The following is an 18,065-nucleotide window of genomic DNA, read 5'->3' on the forward strand; positions in this document are numbered from 1 at the left end:
TTTGACTCCAGGTCAGACAGTCATTTCTAAAATTACTGGTCTTGATTGTGAGGGCTGCGCCTTCATTCAGGCCAGCGCTTGTAGGTATTCTCAATTTGAGTTAAGGGTGTGCTGGATCTAAAATGACGTTCTCTGTGTAGTATTTATTACCGCACAGCCTTGGCCATCTTGGGACAATCTTCAGCCAGACGCCACGCTTACATAAACAATCTTCATTCCGCTCAGCCAAGCTGCGTGAGCCGCATGCAATAAAAAAAGCCATTGCATTCGACAAACTCAGAAGCAGGCCTGGTGAATCCACACAAATGTCACATCGCGTCTATAAACAACAGAATTAAACACATTTAACAAATTTAAGGGGTTAGCGCATCTCATTTCCTTCCTCACCGCCCACATATACGAAAGAATAAAATTAAAACCATCTAACAATTCTCATGTATGTATATAATTTGCCATGCGATCTCACAACCTCCCAGGGCAGTTTAACAACTCTGTCATGATGTAATATGTGTGTTGGGCTGTGTTTCCTCAACCACAGCAGGCTGTGGATAGCCACTTAAAGCTGGCCAAAAACCAGCTGAGCCTCACCCTGTTCGCGTGGCACAGAGTCCTGCTCCTGATGTTTCCCTTATTTTTGGTCCCATAACCCTCATCTATCATACTGATCCTCCATCCCTGCTGAATTGTGACATCGCCCCCTTCAAAGCACACTTTCCCTGTAGATTGAGATTACAATCCAATCAAATCTTTATTACCTTCATAAACCAGCTTAAGGTGGGGTACGGTCATTAAAAAGAAGCATGAAGGGATGTAAATGCATCTATCTGTAAGGAGTGAAAATTAAAAGCTAACCAGAATTAGAGAAAACTAGGAAATACATATCTTTAGTTAAAAACTAAAATTGCAGAATCTAAAGCAGTGTTTCTCAACCTTGGCAACTTGAAGACGGGTGGACTTCAACTCCCAGCATTCCCCAGCCAGCCATGCTGGCTGGGGAATGCTGGGAGTTGAAGTCCACCCGTCTTCAAGTTGCCAAGGTTGAGAAACACTGATCTAAAGGAAGGGGTAGAAGCATTACATGGGCGTAGGGGAGCATTAAAAAGCTAGTTCAGAGAAGACTATCAAGTTACAAAGCACCTTAACGTGGCAAACTAGGTGCTCATTAAAACTAGGTTATAAAGTCAAGCCCCAACTTTATAAATCAGATTCCATAACGATTTCACTCATACTTCCACTCTGGCTGAGATAACTGATAGAACTGAGTTACCTGCAGCTCTTGACGATCCACCCCAGTCCTCCAGCTTTTCTTAGCGTGCATCCTCACGTTTTACACCCTGCTGCCATCCCTGAACGGATTTACAGTAATGGAGCAAATATGGTGCCCCGTTCTGTTGTCGTTCATCCCTTGCTCTCCTAATTATCCTGGGACAAAGTGGCAGGGCTGACCCTGGAACTCCACTTATCAACCTCTTCATCAAAATGGATCTGGGGAACATGTGCTTGTAATGAAGTTGAAAGGCTTCATTGACTGACCGGAGCCCAAAGGGGAGCCGATGAAAATTGTATTGCCCGCATTGCGTACTGTATTAAAAATGCCAAGAGACTAGGCATTCCATCAGACTCATCCAATTTTATTTGCTGAGGCTCGTCTTTTCCATCTACGAGGGTGAATATCTTCCTCCCCGCTAGCCGACCAAAGACTTCACTTGTGGTTGGGATAATGCGTCCGCCGATTGGCCTGTTAAGATTGCGAGAGTTCATACAAATTGCTGTTTTGCTTTTGAGCAATGATGACGCCTTGGACCCATTCTGTGTGTCCTACATTAAAAATCACCCCTCTATTCTCTGTTTAGAACAATATCGCTTTAAATTTACAATGGCCTGTTTCTAGGCCTGTGAATCATCAGTGTCAGTTCAAGATCTGTAAATAGATTCATTTAATTAGCCCTCAGAAACATTCAGGTATGAATTCAATAACAAATCCGGAGTCAATGTTTCAATAATATTTGTTAAGTAAAAAGTCCAATTCTTTATGTGCTGTTCTGTACTTTCTCTTTGATGTAGCACAAGTCAAATTAATTTCTCCCAATGGTATTGTTTAGGCTCCCACAAATGCCATTACAGTTGTTTGAGTTTTGATAATAACTTTAGCCTTGATCATTGCTGAAATGTTTCTGGATACATTCTGTTCTGCGCCTGTATCCAGCTTAAATCTTATTACTGTTTCATCAGAACAAAAACATACCGTCCCTTCCCTTTTTCAGAGTGACAAAGGACAGATTTCACACATGGTTCACCCATCAACAGTCTACATTTATCCTGTGCAGTTGACAACTCTACTGGTACTGCTTCTACCAACAGAAATTTTACACATCCTTGTAGTTTTTATGTCCACATTTATAACAAACTTTTTGAAATTCAAATTCAGGGCAGCTCTGCGATGGATGTCATCCATCACGTCAGGGAGAATGTCTTCTTTTATGGGTTTTGGGCTGAATAACTTGACACTCTTCTTGAGGATTTGTCATTCCCGTATCATCTTTCGTTTACAGCATGCAATTATCATGAAAGTCAGAGCCATGGTTTGTAATTGGCTATGATAATTGAGAATACCAACAAGCAGACAGTATGTGCTTCATGGATTATGGAAAGGCCTCTGTGTAGATCACGTCAAGCTGTGGAAAGTGCTTAGAAAAATGGGAATCCCAGAACATCTCAGTGTCCTCTGAGAAACTTATATACAGGTCAGGAAGCCACAGTAGGGACACAACATGGCAAAACAGACTGGCCCCAGGTCGGCAAGGAGTGCGACAAGGCTGCACACTCTCCCCTTATTTAGTCAACCTATATGCTGAATATGTATTACGGGAAGCTGGATTGAGCGTGGTTTTAAAATTGGAGGAAGAAACATCAATCATCTAGGCTATGCTGATGATATTATCCCAATCACCAAAAATACAAAGGATCTGCAAGCCCTAGTACTAAAACTAAGAGTGCAGTGAAAAAATGGGACTAAGATATAAAGGAGACCAAACTAAAGACAACAAATAGAACAACCAGCTTTAGAATTGGCAATGAAGACATCGAAGTGGTGGACAGCTTCTGCCTTTTAGGCTCAACCATCAACAGTAAAGGAACAAGCAGTCAAGAAATACGCCACCGACGAGTACTCAGTAGAGCAGCCGTGAAGGCCTTGGAAAAGATATTCAAATGCTGTGATGGGTCTATACCTACAAAGATCAGAATGGTGCAGGCCATGGTTTTCCTTGTAATACTCTACGAGAGCAAAAGTTGGACTTTGAAGAACCAGGATAGGAAGAGTATTGACACTTTTGAACTTCGGTGTTGGAGAAGACTCCTTTTCTTTTGTAAAAATATTTTATTATAATTTTTCAATATAATAAAAGTATACAAAATTAAAGAAAAAATAAGAGAAAAAAAGAAAAAAGTGAAAAAAATATGACTTCTGCCCTTCTTTCCATCGAGTAATTGCCATCTTAATTTTTCCCCTTCCTCTTTAACCCTTTTTAATCCCCAAATCCATAAGTCATCAATTCAGTCTTTTCTTCTTTCAACAAACAGTCCATATAAGGCTTCCAGTCTTTTAAAAAAGTCTTTAGCATTTTTTTCCCTAACCAAATTGGTCAGCTTTGTCATTTCCGCAAGCTCCAACAATTTTATAATCCAATCTTCTACCTTAGGGGTAGTGGAGAAGACTCCTGAGAATACTGTAGACAGGCAAGAAAACAAGTGGATCGTCAAACAAGTCAACCCCAAGTTCTTGCTTGAGCCACAAATGACCAGGCTCAAATTATCCTACTTTGGACACATGATGTGAAGACCCAGCGCTCTGGAGAAGGCTCTGATGCTGGGAGAGGTGGAAGGAAAGAGAAGATGACCAGCAGCAAGAGGCATTGACTCATCGTGGCAATGAGTCCACCGTTGGGAGACCTGAAGGACCAGGTTAGGGACAGATCATCATGGAGAAAATCTATCTATATAGTTGCTAAGAGTCGACAACAAATTGGTGGCACATAATCAATTAAAAAATGTGTTTCCAAGGCAGGTCCACAAATCAATCAATCAATCAATCAATCAATCCCTCTCTCTCTCTCTCTCTCTTTCTCTCTCAACATGAGTCTTGTGATAATTTAGTTTGATCTTGTTTTCCTTTCATACTGAAGACTATCTTATCTCTATTGATGTCATCTATGCTAGTTTCAAACTCACAGCTGTTTGCTTTCAACTTTAACTCAGCTGTAAATTGATCTGTGGCTTTCAACAGAGGCATACATGTCCAAAACAGACACCACGGAAAAAACAGTATTCTTACACCGGGTGCAAGAGGCTTGAAACTGCTCTAAGGTTTCTTCTAAATCTGGGTCTCATCCTCTTCTCTCAGGAAGACAGAAGTGTCATAAACAGCACGCGTGTCCTCTTCTAGACGTTGCGGTGGTACAGAATTTGGACAGCACTTTCCTGTATTCTCTTTGCAATGAAATCTAACCTTATAACCTCTTCCTCCTATTGCCTCTGCTTTTCTGTGACACTTTCCCATAAACCAGTCCTAGAGATGGTTTGAACGTGTCCCTCCTGGCCAGGCCCTTCCATCTCGCCAGCCATGAGTCCGTATCTTCCAGCAAAGCAGCTGCTGACACCGTGTAGTATTTATGACTGCAGCCCGGCCTTGGCCATCCTGAGATAAGCTTCAGCCAGATGCTCAGCTGACATAAATAATCTTTACATAATAATCTTTATTTGGCTCAGCCAAGCTGTATGAGCCCTACCATAAAATCTCTCTCTCTCTCTTCCTCTCCCTCAGAAAAAGGCACAGCAGTCACTAAACTCAGCCTGAGGAATCCACCCAACTGTTAGATATAGAAGGCATCAGATGAAACCCACTTACCCCATTTAAAGGAACAACACATCGTAGGCTATCTTTGCAAGCACCCGTGCTGCTGCACATCTTAGATTCCTATTTCTGCTTTCTGCTTCTGGTCCTTTTTGCCCAAGCCCCTGATTAGGGGAGAGCTGCTGTTCACCTGCCCTTCTGGAATTCTGTTCCCAAAGGAACTGGCCTTTCTCCTGGGACTTCCTTGGTTCTCATTTCTCTACTCTGCTGTGCACCATCAGCCCATTCTTGGATGGTGCTCAGTCTCTCCCTGTTCTGGTGTGCAAGGGAGTTTGCTCTACCGTGGGCATCTCTGGCTGGTGGGGCAGACCTTGGGCCTCGGTAGGGAAGTCATGAATCGCAGGATCCTAGGACTGGGGGGAACCTTGGAGGTCAGGGAAGGAATCCTCGGGCCATTCCAGACAAATGGCTGCTGAACCTTGTTTGAAACATCCAGTGATGGAGCCCCCATGACTCCAGGAGGCAGACGGGTGAGGTCAAGGGAGGAGGGAAGTAGGATGGACGAAATGAAGGCTCCATTTTAGCCCACAGAGAATAAGGGCAACCTTGGGTTATGGGCTTGGCAACACAGGTTCCCTACATAAGACTGCTGAGTTGAGGGACACAGTTGTGCTCCAGCGGGCGGATGTTGCTCAGATCAGACCAGATTTGAAAGCCCTGGCCCAGGATGCCAGTCTTTCCCACATCTTGGGCCATCTCTCCCGCTCCAGTTAAATGCATATTCATGACTTTCCTTGGCTCTCCCGTGTTTAACGAAAATCAGTGTTTTGGCTTTCCCTTGGTCGCAACGAAGCGTCCTCGCCCCATCTTATGTTCCTTTCCATGAATAGAGTGACTGTCTTGAATGGTGATTCTAATAAAATTCATCAGTGGAGACGCTGCATTTTGAACCAGGGAGCATCTGGTTGGCTTCCTGCGCTGCACAGCGCCGTAATGAGGTTGGCTCTAGACTTTAGTCTAGGAAGATGTGCGAACCCATGGTAGTTTATGCCACAAACGGCAGCTAAGCCAGCCGCAGCTTAATACAATACATAAGGCCGCTCTCTGTGCATCTGTTCTACATTACGGAACCCAGATACATGGTTTTTCCAAAACAACAAGAACAAAACCGCCCTCCCCCACCACAAATGAAACAACACAAAACCCTGGGCATTTGTCAAACCCATGGAACAAGACACTAAAAATGATACACTGTGAATGACTGAGAACTGTTCTGACTTACCCAGCTGAATGTTCAAGCCATCGCAATCGTTTACCTCATTTTCCGATTGTGGCGAGCTCTGTGCTTTTGAGAACTGCCTCCTCTGCAAGTTGCACATGCAGGCAGAGCTTGGGGGGCCCGGGAGAAAGAAAATGGTTCTGTTATGTATCGAAGACATGAACCATAGTTACTTAGGTGGTGAAAGGAATCCCAGCCAGTTTCTTTCGTTAAAATGCTCTGCTTTCCACCGAGTATCTACGGGCTCTTACACTGCGGTGAAGTACTGGAAACCCTTTCAGCAAAGGAAGTAAATATACTTTTCTGGGTCGTCATCGTCGGACGCCTAAAACAGAAGGTGTGCTTTTCCAAGCCCAACTCTTGCACAATCTCTTTAGCAAAATGGGTCGCAATGAAAGGGGATGGCAGGAATTCCAGCCACTGAACTAGTTCCCCTTTAGAACCAGCATACATGAGGGTGGAAACTTGCTGATTCTCTTTCTAACAGCCTTCCTGGGATCCAGCAAGGGAGAGACTCTCTTTGCTAATAATGCGAACGTTTGCAGCTGCTGGTTTGCATGACAACCTCCTAAATCTCTGCCAGGCTGGAAACAGATGCTTATATACATCAAAAGGTTTCAGGCTATCTCAAAAGATCCCAGCAAACACCGCTTTTTAAAACATATTGCAACTGTTAATTGATAAGGTCCTTTTAATTTGTCCCCCGTGTAACCTGCATCTGTGGAGTTGCTCTCTCTTCTCCCCTCTTCCCCCTACTTCACCCCAGTTTAAATCCTACATCAGTCCAGCCACTCTGTGCGTCTCATGTCACAACAGATATTGCGCTCTTGAGCGGGAGTTGAAACTTTTGGCAAAGTTGGAAAATTACCTGGCTGATCTTGGCTGATTTCAGAAAGCTAAGCGACGCGATACCAGGCCAGCGCTTGGGGGAACTAAGGACATGCCAATTTATAGGCTATACTGTGAAGTCAAAAGAAAAGGAAAAGAAATGTTCCTTAGGAACACCGTGGCAAGCCTCTTCATGCTGATGTTGAAAGCGTTCCTCCAGTTTTGAACCTCCTCCTGAGCATGATCAAAGCGTTTGGTAAAGTTAAGTCTCCTTTCAAGTGAGTGCCACTCCTGCCAACTGCACGGGCAGTTTTATGGGCCAGAGTATGATCAGAAGAGATTAAAAATCCAGGAGGAACAGCTTCAAAATCAGCACAGCTGATCTCAGAAGATAAGCAGGGTCAGCTCCGGTTAGTACTCGGATGGGAGATCATCGGGAAACCCCAGGACTCCAGGCCAAGCTGGGAAATTTAAAAAAAACCCTAAAGATCTTCTGTACTGCTGCCAAGAAGACTAGATGAATGTGATCCTGAAGTCACCAGCAGATGAGTTCAACTCAAGGAGACTCTTAGCTTTTCTTACTACTGCTAAGGTGCCTCCGAGGATCCAGTTCCCGAGCCATTTTTACCTTCTGTTCTTAAACTCTAATTCCCATTTGGCCTGGCCAACATCATCAGTAATGAAAAGGGATTTGAGTCGGTCTCCAATATCTAACGGCCGACTGCCACCCACATGAGCAAATGATTGAGTTCTTGCTCCTCTGTCTTCACACCAAAGCACGCTTATCCAATGCCCCGGTGTGCCCCCAACCCTCTCCCTTGGCGGTCACTTTTGCCCATGGAACCCCTATTAATGGTGATATTTATGCAAAGTATTTCTCTTGGTTTCCTTGAAATATCTTGGCTTATACAGCAAGAGAGAATGAATAGGTGTGACCTGTGGCTGGGAGGATTTTCTGATAAACTCAAGGTGCTGGGGGCTACCACATTCAGAGTCTTTGGATGTGATCCCACAACTATGGGACTGTTAGCGGTGAGTTTGATCAGCAACGCAACTCCAGATAAACGTCTGCAGCTGATATCCATGTGTCAACAGGCTGCCTGGGAGAGGCACCTGTGCTTCACAGTCCGTGTTATCGACCTCTTGAAATTGCCAGGTGGTGTAGGGTGCAGATCCAAAGCAACCCCCTCGAGCAGAAATGATTTTTACGTGTCTGTCCTGTAGCAGAAGTCTGAGAAGAGCACGGCTTGTCGTCATCCTGCCCAACTGTAGTCATGCTTCACACACCCGCTTCGCCCCTGCATCTAAGCGTTGATTTAGTGCGGAGCAGGAGCGTTCCCCCACATCGTTTCAGCTGGACCGAAAAGGAATTGGAGCATACTGAATTTGCTTCGTGATGAACTGGGCGAGAGACGAAGATGGATCTCCTCTCTTTCATGATACTTCTATCCAACACTGCCTGCCTGCGCTTAATGAAACCCCGAAAGGAAAAAAAAACAGGCTTTTTCGGTGGTGGTGGTCCTTTGGCTGCTAAAGAAAAGTCCTGGCTTTGAATAATGGCAGGATAAAATTCTCCATCCCCTGGAGAAATAGGGGGGAACCGTCTTCCCAATTTCTCAGCCCGCAAACGGGGGGAAGAATTTTTATCCGGCGGGTTTCGTATGACTTCATGTCCATTTCTCTTTCCTGAATTCTGGTACTCGGTTATTTGTGGGTTGTCTGAAGGAAACTCAAGCGTGTGTTTCAAGTTAGTCCTTCTCACAATAGCTCAGGTAGATCGGAGTGACCACGCAGAGGGATGTGCTTGGCCTCAAGGGCACACCTGTGCAAATTATACTTGCAGGCACACGAAAGCCCCATATTCTTCAGCAAGTGCTGGCTCTTTTTGAGCGAAACCAGATCCCTCTTAGCTGAAAGAACCCATCCTTGCTAAGCAAAGCAAATACAGAAGACCTTTGATTTGTGTGCCCCAAAGAGATGAGTATTTGCTATGAGAATAAGCATACTGCAAACATTTTAAAAGATTGGCCCTGAGACAGAAATGGGTCGTTGGTAGCTCCTTGTAGAGCTCAGCCTATGACCTGGTTCACACATCGCTTTGAGCCATCGTTCAGTTTTGGCTTCATGTCTTGTGTGAATCCAGCCATTGTAAACCATGCTTTTTGTCTTACTGCATTATATGATCCCACCCAATTGGGGTTTATTCAGCTAGCTCTGGACAAACCAATGATGGCTTAGCGTGGTGATGTGCCTCATATTGGTGCATACGATCCATAGGAGGTCTTTCTCATCCCTTAATCATTTTCCACTGGAAATAGTTCAGTGGGAGAGAATTCTTTCCTTGCAAAACACGTAGCTGGCTGCAGAGTTGCGGCCTCCGTTTTTGCATAAGAAATATCACACCCTAACTAGAGAACTAACTAACTAACTGACTAACTAACTAGAGAATCCTGCAGAAGATATGATCTGAAGCAGAAAGGAACCATGTGAGCTGGGATCCCAAAATCTACTCAGCTAAAATGCAGTTATGACTGCAATGAGATTATTGTACGCATGAAGATGGGAAGATTTGGCAATATGTACGACAGAGGTACGGTTAGTGAAGATGCCCGAGCTCGCTGAAATGGCCAGATTGACTTGTTTGGTTAGAGAGAAGACAATATCTATGTTTATGGGTGACTGGAAACCCCTTATGGATTTTTGGCGTAAAAAAGAAAAAAATGAACTTATGATTTATGGTTTTGACAATTAGACAGGATAGATTATAGAAAGAAGAGAGTCATGTTGTAACCTTAGAATAAGAGGTAAATTTATAATTGTACTTATAAAAGAAGACGTCATATTTGTTTCTGTCTTCTGGCGTGAGATTTTTGCTTCTGCAGAGGGCATCCGTTGGCCTTCATCTGGCCCTGCTCTAAGCAACAGACGCATGTCTGAAGATAGGAGAGACCGTTCTTAGATAAACCCAACCAAAAAAATAAATAAATGTGTGGAGAGCAGCAGGCCTCCCATTGAAAAACCAGAAAACTCCTGGTCTCCTTTTTAATCTGAGTTGCCCCAATGGGAATTGGCTGAGGCTGACAAGTGAAGAGTCTAACTTGGGACGAGAAACATGATTTGGATTAAGCCAACTCTGGTTTAGGGGAAGGCGATTATTCAGTTTGCCTCGACTACATTTACTGCATTATTTCTGGCTTCGAAACTTTGGGGGATTGAAAACTCGAGTTGACCAAAGGTCCACCTTGGAGAACTGCACAACACAATTAAAATGGTTGGTTCGTTTGTGGCTCAAGGTGTTCCCAGCCAATGTGGTTCTGCATGTTGGTGCAGATCCAGAAAATGTTCATTGAATAAATTGTGTGTCCTGTGGAAACACAGCCTCCCCAAAAGGCCACATGGTCCCAAATCCACGGACATACTTGGACTCTTCCCACGATGCACTTTCCCCTTTTCACTGGCAAACTGCAATAAATTTTCTCCATCTTCCAGCTCTGGGTTTCACCGGCATCTGGAAAGCGTCACAGCTCAGCTGTTGGCCTGCAAGTAATCTGGAGCACAATGGGACAGGCATGGTTTTCCACATACTCCCTTCTCTTCTCTTTTATTTTTGGCCACAGTCAATGCCATCTGGCTCCCACTTATTTTTTACACCCATCTGTAGGAGACCAAAGAGCGAAGACTCCCCTCCCCGACCCCACACCTAGTTCTCCATGTGGAGTTGAGTTTTTCCGAGCAGAGAGTGTGAGAATCCAGTCCAATTCATGGAGATTTTCAGCAAGGAGAAAATAGGACATTGTACATAAATAGGTTGCTGTAGGTCTGTCTTCCCCAAGTTGGTATCCTCCTGAAGGATTGGTGTAACTGTTGGGTTATTGCTGCTGTGGGTTGGTTAAGCATGCCTGTGATCTAGGACAGTGGCAACTTTAAGATGTGTGGACTTTAACTCGCAGAAGCTGGCTGGGGAATTCTGGGAGTTGAAGTCCGCACATCTTAAAGTTGCTGAGGTTGAGAAACACTGAGCTAGACTCATGTGCTGGACCTGGCTGGTTTTTGTGTGGCCCAGGCTGTGGGGTAAACCATACGATGTGTAAACCATGGTTTATAGTTGTGCATGTTTCATATACCCAGTCTTTATGGTTTATTTGATAAACTATGGTTGCTAAACTGGCTTAGCATTCCCTATCATGGCTTGTGGCTTATATGTATGCATCTATTTAATAATTGGAGTTCTCTGATGAGAGTAACTCACATGAATAAGCTGCAAATCACAGCTTTTACTTTAAGCCCAAAGCAAGGAGACCATATGATGGTTGAATGCAGTGTGTGATCCCAGTTTTTGTGGGTTCAGATACATCACTGTAACAGGCATCGACCAGGAGGAGCAAGTGATGCAGCAGATTACATAATGGCACCATTACATGGTTTGGGTTGTTGTGCAATGACACTGTGAATGTGTGACATCAGTGGGCTTCTCCCAGATGCCCTTGCTGAACATCAGAGGGGCAGACTGTCAGTGAGGGAAATGGATAGATGTATTTTTACCAGCCTGAGAGAGGAAAGAAAGAAAGAAAGAAAGAAAGAAAGAAAGAAAGAAAGAAAGAAAGAAAGAAAGAAAGAAAGAAAGAAAGAAAGAAAGCAAGCAAGCAAGCAAGCAAGCAGGCGGGGGCAGGGGCAGGGGCAGGGGCAGGGGCAGGGGCAGGGGCAGGGGCAGGGGCAGGGGCAGGGGCAGGGGCAGGGGAGGGAGGGAGGAAGGACGGACCTGGCTAATAATAAAACCAGTCTGCAGAGCTCAGATCATCTCCAACACCAGCCCACCTGGCTGTCACCACCCACTTCAACACTGTCACCCAAATAGGAGTTGTAGGACTGTCTCCTGGAGAGGGGAAGGTGAGCAGAAAGCAGTGGTGACTTTGCTTTTAAAAACAGAGATGGTATATTACAAAATAATGTAATGCACTTGGCCACTGTCTATCAATGCCACACTTCACCTCAATTGTCCAATTCAAGCAACTTTATATTCATCTTCATCTCTGAAATTATACTTAGCATTGATATAAACTTTGATTTTCCTCCTCTTTTAATTCAGTTATCTAAATCACTGTGTGGAGCCAGTTTGGTGTAGTGTCTAAAGGCACCAGGCTAGAAACTGGGAGGCTGTGAGTTCTAGTCCCGCCTTAGTCACGAAGCCAGCTGGGCAACCTTGGGCCAGTCTCTCTCTCTCAGCCCTAGGGAGGAGGCAATGGCAAGCCACTTCCAAAAAACCTTGCCAAGAAAACTGCAGGGACTCGTCCAGGCAGTCGCCAGGAGTCAAAAAACTGACTCAAAGGCACGAAAAGAAAAAAAAGTGTTAAGTGAATAGTGTTAAGAGTTTCAGGTTTGTATTGTATAAAACCACTGTGCTCAGACAATTTGTGTTCTGTAATGTATTATTTGCATGCTATAATACAATAAAGAACTAATTTGGAAGGAAAAGAATCAGAGAGGGTACCACTGTCTCTGAATTCACCTTGAGATTTATAAGAAGATCAGAAGAAGTCTGGTAGCACTTTTATTAAATGCATTATTATTATTATTATTATTATTATTATTATTACTCATTTATTTAAAAGCTGATGCCTTTTAAGAGAAGATGTTAGTCGGAAAAGGGGCTTCCAGATGCTTTCTGCGTGTTGGCAACTCTTTCTCCTCCTACAGCGCCTGCCCAGGAACAGAGAAACCAGTTGCAATGGGGGAGGAATGGACCACCAGGGGGCGCTGTCTTTCTTCACACGAATCTAAGCTCACAATCCAGGTTAGATCTGGAGTGCCCCTCCCTCAGGTTTGGGCGGTGGGGGGTGGGTTTAATCTCCCAATTTTCTGGAGGACTGCCTAAGGCAGTGTTGTCCAAACTTGGCCACTTTAAGATGAGTGGACTTCAACTCCCAGAATTCCCCAGCCAGCATGGCTGGCTGGGGAATTCTGGGGGTTGAAGTCCACTCATCTTAAAGTGGCCAAGTTTGGACAACACTGGCCTAAGGCTTTGCAATGACGCCACCCCATCCCTGGAAGGGGCAATATCTGGCATATTCTTTGCAAGGCATTGATGGTGCTGGAAACATCGCGGAGTAAAAGTTTCCCATTCTTATAATCATCCTGAAACTCACAAATGCAACCAAAATGGTCTAACCAAAGCCCAGCTATCCTGCTGCTATATCTCAGCAGTGTCCTCTCAAGGGGGCTGCTTTGAATGCCCCTCCCCATAATGCTGGGACTACCTTTCCCATCATCCCCACTGGCTGGGTTGGTAGGAGTCCTCAGGGAGATGATGAAAGGAAGACAGCTGGAAATGTCTGATCAAGGACACCTCAGGATCAGCTCTGGGACATTTTGGTGGCACGGGGACTTTCACCATCAGCCATGCCACAACAAGGAGGTGGCAGAGGTTGGTATCTTTATCCCAGAGATGTTGGGAAAGTGATCTCCAGAATCCGCAGCCTTCTGTCTGCAAAACAGATGTTCCGGCATTCCCTCCTGCTAGAAGTGATCTTTAAGTAGTTGAGTTTATGCATCGCCTTAAGCCACGTTTTGTTTAAGTGATCCAGGTTGCACACAAATTCAGACAACGCTAGAGGGCAGCAAAGTCATCCCAAAAGTCCTCTTGGCTCCCATCTAGTGCTTCTTCCCGGTCTCTGCATCTAGATCTATTAAATTGTCCTAATTTAGTAATACCGTACTGCATTCTGTTGAAGAAATTGCTTTGCATATCATGCTAGGTCACAAGCCACGATTTGCAAACCACACCGCCTGAATTCACATCTTGCTCTGTGCCCAGCGAAAAACAACATGCGAGCTGCCTAAGGAACCAGGCCCACCCTTGGATCTGCAATGCTCTTTTCTGTAATTAAAGCAAACAGCAAAAATGTTTCCTATCACTTTCAACCGGGGAGGCTGGGAGTTATACCTGGGCTGCCTTCAGCAAAAGCTGATGCACGAGCTGAACTAGGAAACCCCCCCCCCCCCAGGAGCAGCATAAAAGGCTGATGAAAGGTGAGCCCCTTGAGAAGCTGGGGTCCTCTGGGGACCCGTGGCATGTTCGCTCTGGTCTTGTAGACAGTAAAGAAGATGACTTTGAAATATTCAGAGCTGTCAGGCAAAAGGGGCTGAAACCTTTTTTAAGTGTAGAACGTCCAGATAACATTTGGAAGTGGCTCAGAGAGACACCCCCCTAATTCACTGAGTAGTGTTTCTCTACCTTGGCAGCTTGAAGATGTGTGGACTTCAACTCCCAGAATTCCCCAGCCAGCTATGCTGGCCAGGGAATTCTGGGAGTTGAAGTCCACGCCAAGGTGGAGAAACACTGCTTGAAACAGAGAGGGGACCATCATGAATTTTAACAAGGAATAGATGGAATCAGACTGTTCCTAGGGAGGTCCTGCTGAATCTCGCTGGCTATCAGAACTCCGATGATTTCTTAAGGGCGGCAAAATTTCCCCTTAGCAGAAGAAGCTTTCTGGGTGGTGTTTTCTCCCAAGGCTTGGAGAGAAAGGTGGGAAGTGGGGAGGCCGCAGGAACACGAGAGGGCTGCACCCCGAAACGGTGGCCATGGATAAGCAGATCTCCGGGCTGCATTTTCCCCAAATCAGCATTCAACGCCTCCTGCCCCACCCCGGAGAATTGGTCCAAAATTCTTTTCCGCTTTGGGGGAGAAAAATTACAAGCCAGTTCTCTTTCATCAAGTCGATGGAAACAGAGGACTTTCTCTGTCTTGGGGTTCAGATCTAGTAAGAGGCGCACATCACCCTGAAAGACAAAAATCACTCCCCCCAAGACTGATCGGGAGAAAACTGGCAGGTGGGGGGGATGCTCATGGGAGACCCGGCTTCCCAGGGGCTTCGGTGGGAAAACTCCCAGTGGGAGGGCGCCTGGTGGTCTCCCTCTTTGCCCCATGCCCCCCCCCCCCGCCTTCCTGCAAAACGTCCCTGGGGCAGCATTGATCCCCACCAGACACCAGCAGCGTGGTGGTGGTGGGGAGGGGCGGCGGCAATGGACTTCCCTCGGGCCGAAGTGCGCGGGGCGCGGGTTTGACCTTCTGCTGGCCAAGCTCCCCGTTCAGGATCTGACCGGCCAAGAGCGCAGAGGACGGGCGGGCGGGCGGAGGACGGGGATGGGAGGCTGCCCAGCGCGGAGCGGGGCTTCCCGGAGCCCGCTGGAGGAGGAGGGGCGGGGGCCCCCGAGGCCCGGGCAAGACCCCTCGGGCAGCCTCGCGGCGGGCTGGGCACCCCTGCCCGTGGCGGGAGGGCGGCGGAGCGGAGCTAAGCGAAGCGGACCGCGCGGCTGGGCAGCGGGGGTCCGCCCGCCCGCTCCCTCCCTCGGCGTCGAGCCCCGCGGCAGGAGGCAGGGCGGGGCTGGCGGCCGCCCCTCCTCTTCCAGGCTGCTCTAAAGCGGGGGCCGCTCGCTCGCCCGCCGCCTCCGGGTTCCGCGCTCGCTCGTCAGCACGCGCCCCCCCCCCCCGCGGGCTGAACGCCGGAGTGAGCCCGGCCGGCTTGGGGCGCGGCGAGGGGTCTCCTGCCCCCCTCCTCCTCCGCCTCCGCCTGCTGTGGGGGCGCCCCCGCCCTGGCCGCCGCGTTCCTGCGCACGTCGGACCGGCCGCGGGGAGCTCGCGCGGAGCCTGCCGGCGGCGATACCGGCAGCAGCAGCGGCGGAGAGGCATGGAGGCGGCCGGCCGCTCGCCGTCTCCCCGCGCCCCGCTCTGGCTGCGGCTCTGCTGCCTCCTGCTCCCGCTCCTGCTCCCGCAGCCGGGCCGCGGCACCTGGACCCGCGCGGGGCTGCAGTTCGCCTCCCGGAGGTAAGAGGAGAGCCGCGCCGCTGCCCGCCGCACCCGGGGCCGGGCGGAGCGCGGGGAAGCACGGCCGGCCAGCCGGCCGCCCGCCCCGTCCCTTCGCCCTCCCCGTGGTGCAGGAGCCACAGATATCGTGCTCCTGAACGGGGAGGCTCCGTTTAGCGACGGGCAGGACCGTCGCCGTGACCTCCTGGCGGCGGGACTGCGTGGCGGAACCGGCGTCGAGCGAGGCGGCTTCAGGCCGGGGGGGGGGGAGTCTTCTCCAAAGCCCGTTCGCACGACACGCTGAGCTCCAAGCGTGCCGACTGCGGGTCAGGCTAGCGTGTTGTGGGAATGCAGCCTGCGCGGGGGGCGGGGGGAATCTGCGGGAACCAAAAACAATGCTTGATGTTCTAAGTCGGGATTCAGCTCACCCTGGATGAACGCGGTGTGTGAACGCAGCGCCGTTTCGCGGACCAGGAGCTCGGGTTGCGCAAAGCTTGAACCGCAGTTTATGGCCGAAACCGCCAGCGTTGGGGTGAGGGGGTGGGAGGTGGGTGGGTGGGGGGTCCGCATCACCACCAAAACAAATCAACCCTCATTATGGCACCTAATGCTGTGTGAACCCAGCTGTAGTACAGACGCCGGTGAACCTGCGCCCTGTTTTTAAAGCCCCAACGAACGATCGTTGCAAGGTCCGGTTGCAGGGAGTTCCGTACGTGAGAAATGCTTTGCCTGCCCTGAGTGTTTGCTGGTTCTGAATTCACTCGTTAAGCATGCTTCTGAATCCACAATACGGGTAAAGAAAGAGTCTGAAAATGGGCAAATGTTAGGGTAATGTTGCTCAACCTTGGCCACTCTAAGAGGTGTGGACTTCAACTCCCAGAATTCCCCAGCCAGCGATGCTGGCTGGGGAATTCTGGGAGTTGAAGTCCACACCTCTTAGAGTGGCCAAGGTTGAGCTACCCTGGCTTAGCGACATGATCATATGCAGACGTTCTCTTTGTCAGCAATAGCTTTATTCTTATTGGGTCGAAATTCCCCTCCAAACCCCTTCAGCCCTACCAGTCCTGCATCTTGGACTTCTCTGCCCCCAGATGTGGGGAAGGGCTCCTGCACGGCTTCCCTTCTTGGATGGTGGCCCAGTTTTCTCAGAGCATCGGGTCAGCCGCTGCGGGAGACAAAGACTCGGATGGGCTCCCGGCTTGATCCAGCCTCGCAGCAATTCTTAATGACCTTGGGCTGAAGTTCTGCAGATGGTTTCATGTCTCTGAATCTAGTACCTGTGGCATTCCTGGAGTTAAAAAAACTTATTTTCATAGAAACCCTTGAGCCTCCCAAGGTGTCTTGCCCAGCTCTGTTCTGTCCTTCTGAGAGGTGGGCATTTGCAGTCAGGATTCATGAAGAGATCTTGCTCTATTCCTAGCACAGAGGTCTTACCCAGGGCCAACACTGCCCAATTCACACCCCTTGGATCAGGGCAATGTTGGGGGAATACTAATCCTATCCGTACCAGACGAAAAGACAATTTTAAATGTACATTGAACCCGTACAACTGTGAGCCAAACTGTTCTTCTTGCACAGCTGTGCTTTGCAGCCTTGAAAAACAGTCCACCATAGGTCAAGTCCGAAGATGGCCCAATTGGTCCTCCGAGGAATAGAAATTGAGTCAGAGAGGGGCTGGAAAAGCAAGGCAGCCCCTTACAGAGCTGGCTGCCAAGACTGGCACTCACAGGATAGGTGCCCACACCTTCTTAATATAAATTGGCTGCGGTGCCCAGGTGGCACCCTGGCAGGCCAATCAGGAAGACTCCCTTGATGGGACGGAACTTTCCCTGTTCTTTCCTGGTGCAAAGGCTGGTGGCATGCCAGGCAGGAATGGAAAAAGTGGGAAGAAACTTTAGGATTTCTTAAAATGGACTTTGACTCAGTGATTCTGCCGATCCAGCTGCAAAGGAGCTGTAGCCGTGTTGGACCCTGAACAGGTTAAGCCTGCGTTGAACTGATGCTCAGGCTTAATGGGGCTGGGCTGCCCCAGAGAGGGTGCTGCAGAGCCCTTTTGCATGTTCCCCAACGCCAGCCCTTGTGCTCTTGGTGGGTGCCAACGTGCAGGGTCTCCCAGCTTGGAGAATTTGGGAGTGACCCCAGGGCACATCTCGGGTCTGGGGCCACCATTTTCCAAGAGGGTGCCTGTGGTCGCCTGAAGAGGCTGCATAAATGAACGCTCAGGCTGGAGAGAGCTCTCAGTCCACAGGGAGCCTATTTTAAGCCGGAGCAGATCCTTTTCCTGTGCTTCTGTCTCAAAGCAG

General features: G+C 48.2%; 1 protein-coding gene across 5 annotated transcripts in view; it reads left to right on the top strand.

The window, feature by feature from the left end:
- The first annotated feature begins 15,423 nt into the window (after positions 1–15,423).
- The window catches only part of EMID1 (EMI domain containing 1), a 62,392-nt gene continuing 59,750 nt past the window's right edge, over positions 15,424–18,065 (top strand). For 2 of the 5 annotated variants that reach the window (XM_088143179.1, XM_088143182.1), the window contains exon 1: positions 15,425–15,783. In XM_088143179.1, coding sequence (XP_087999305.1) covers positions 15,647–15,783 — 137 coding nt within the window. In that variant the 5' untranslated portion in view covers positions 15,425–15,646. Of the gene's footprint in view, positions 15,784–18,065 lie in introns of all 5 variants that reach the window. The other 3 variants (XM_088143183.1, XM_088143180.1, XM_088143181.1) reach the window with 3 other exon arrangements.

The sequence above is a fragment of the Python bivittatus genome, unplaced genomic scaffold (assembly GCF_059951505.1).
Source record: "Python bivittatus isolate LINGU-HERP-01145 unplaced genomic scaffold, Pbiv_v1 ctg000280_np1212, whole genome shotgun sequence".
Lineage (NCBI taxonomy): Eukaryota > Metazoa > Chordata > Lepidosauria > Squamata > Pythonidae > Python > Python bivittatus.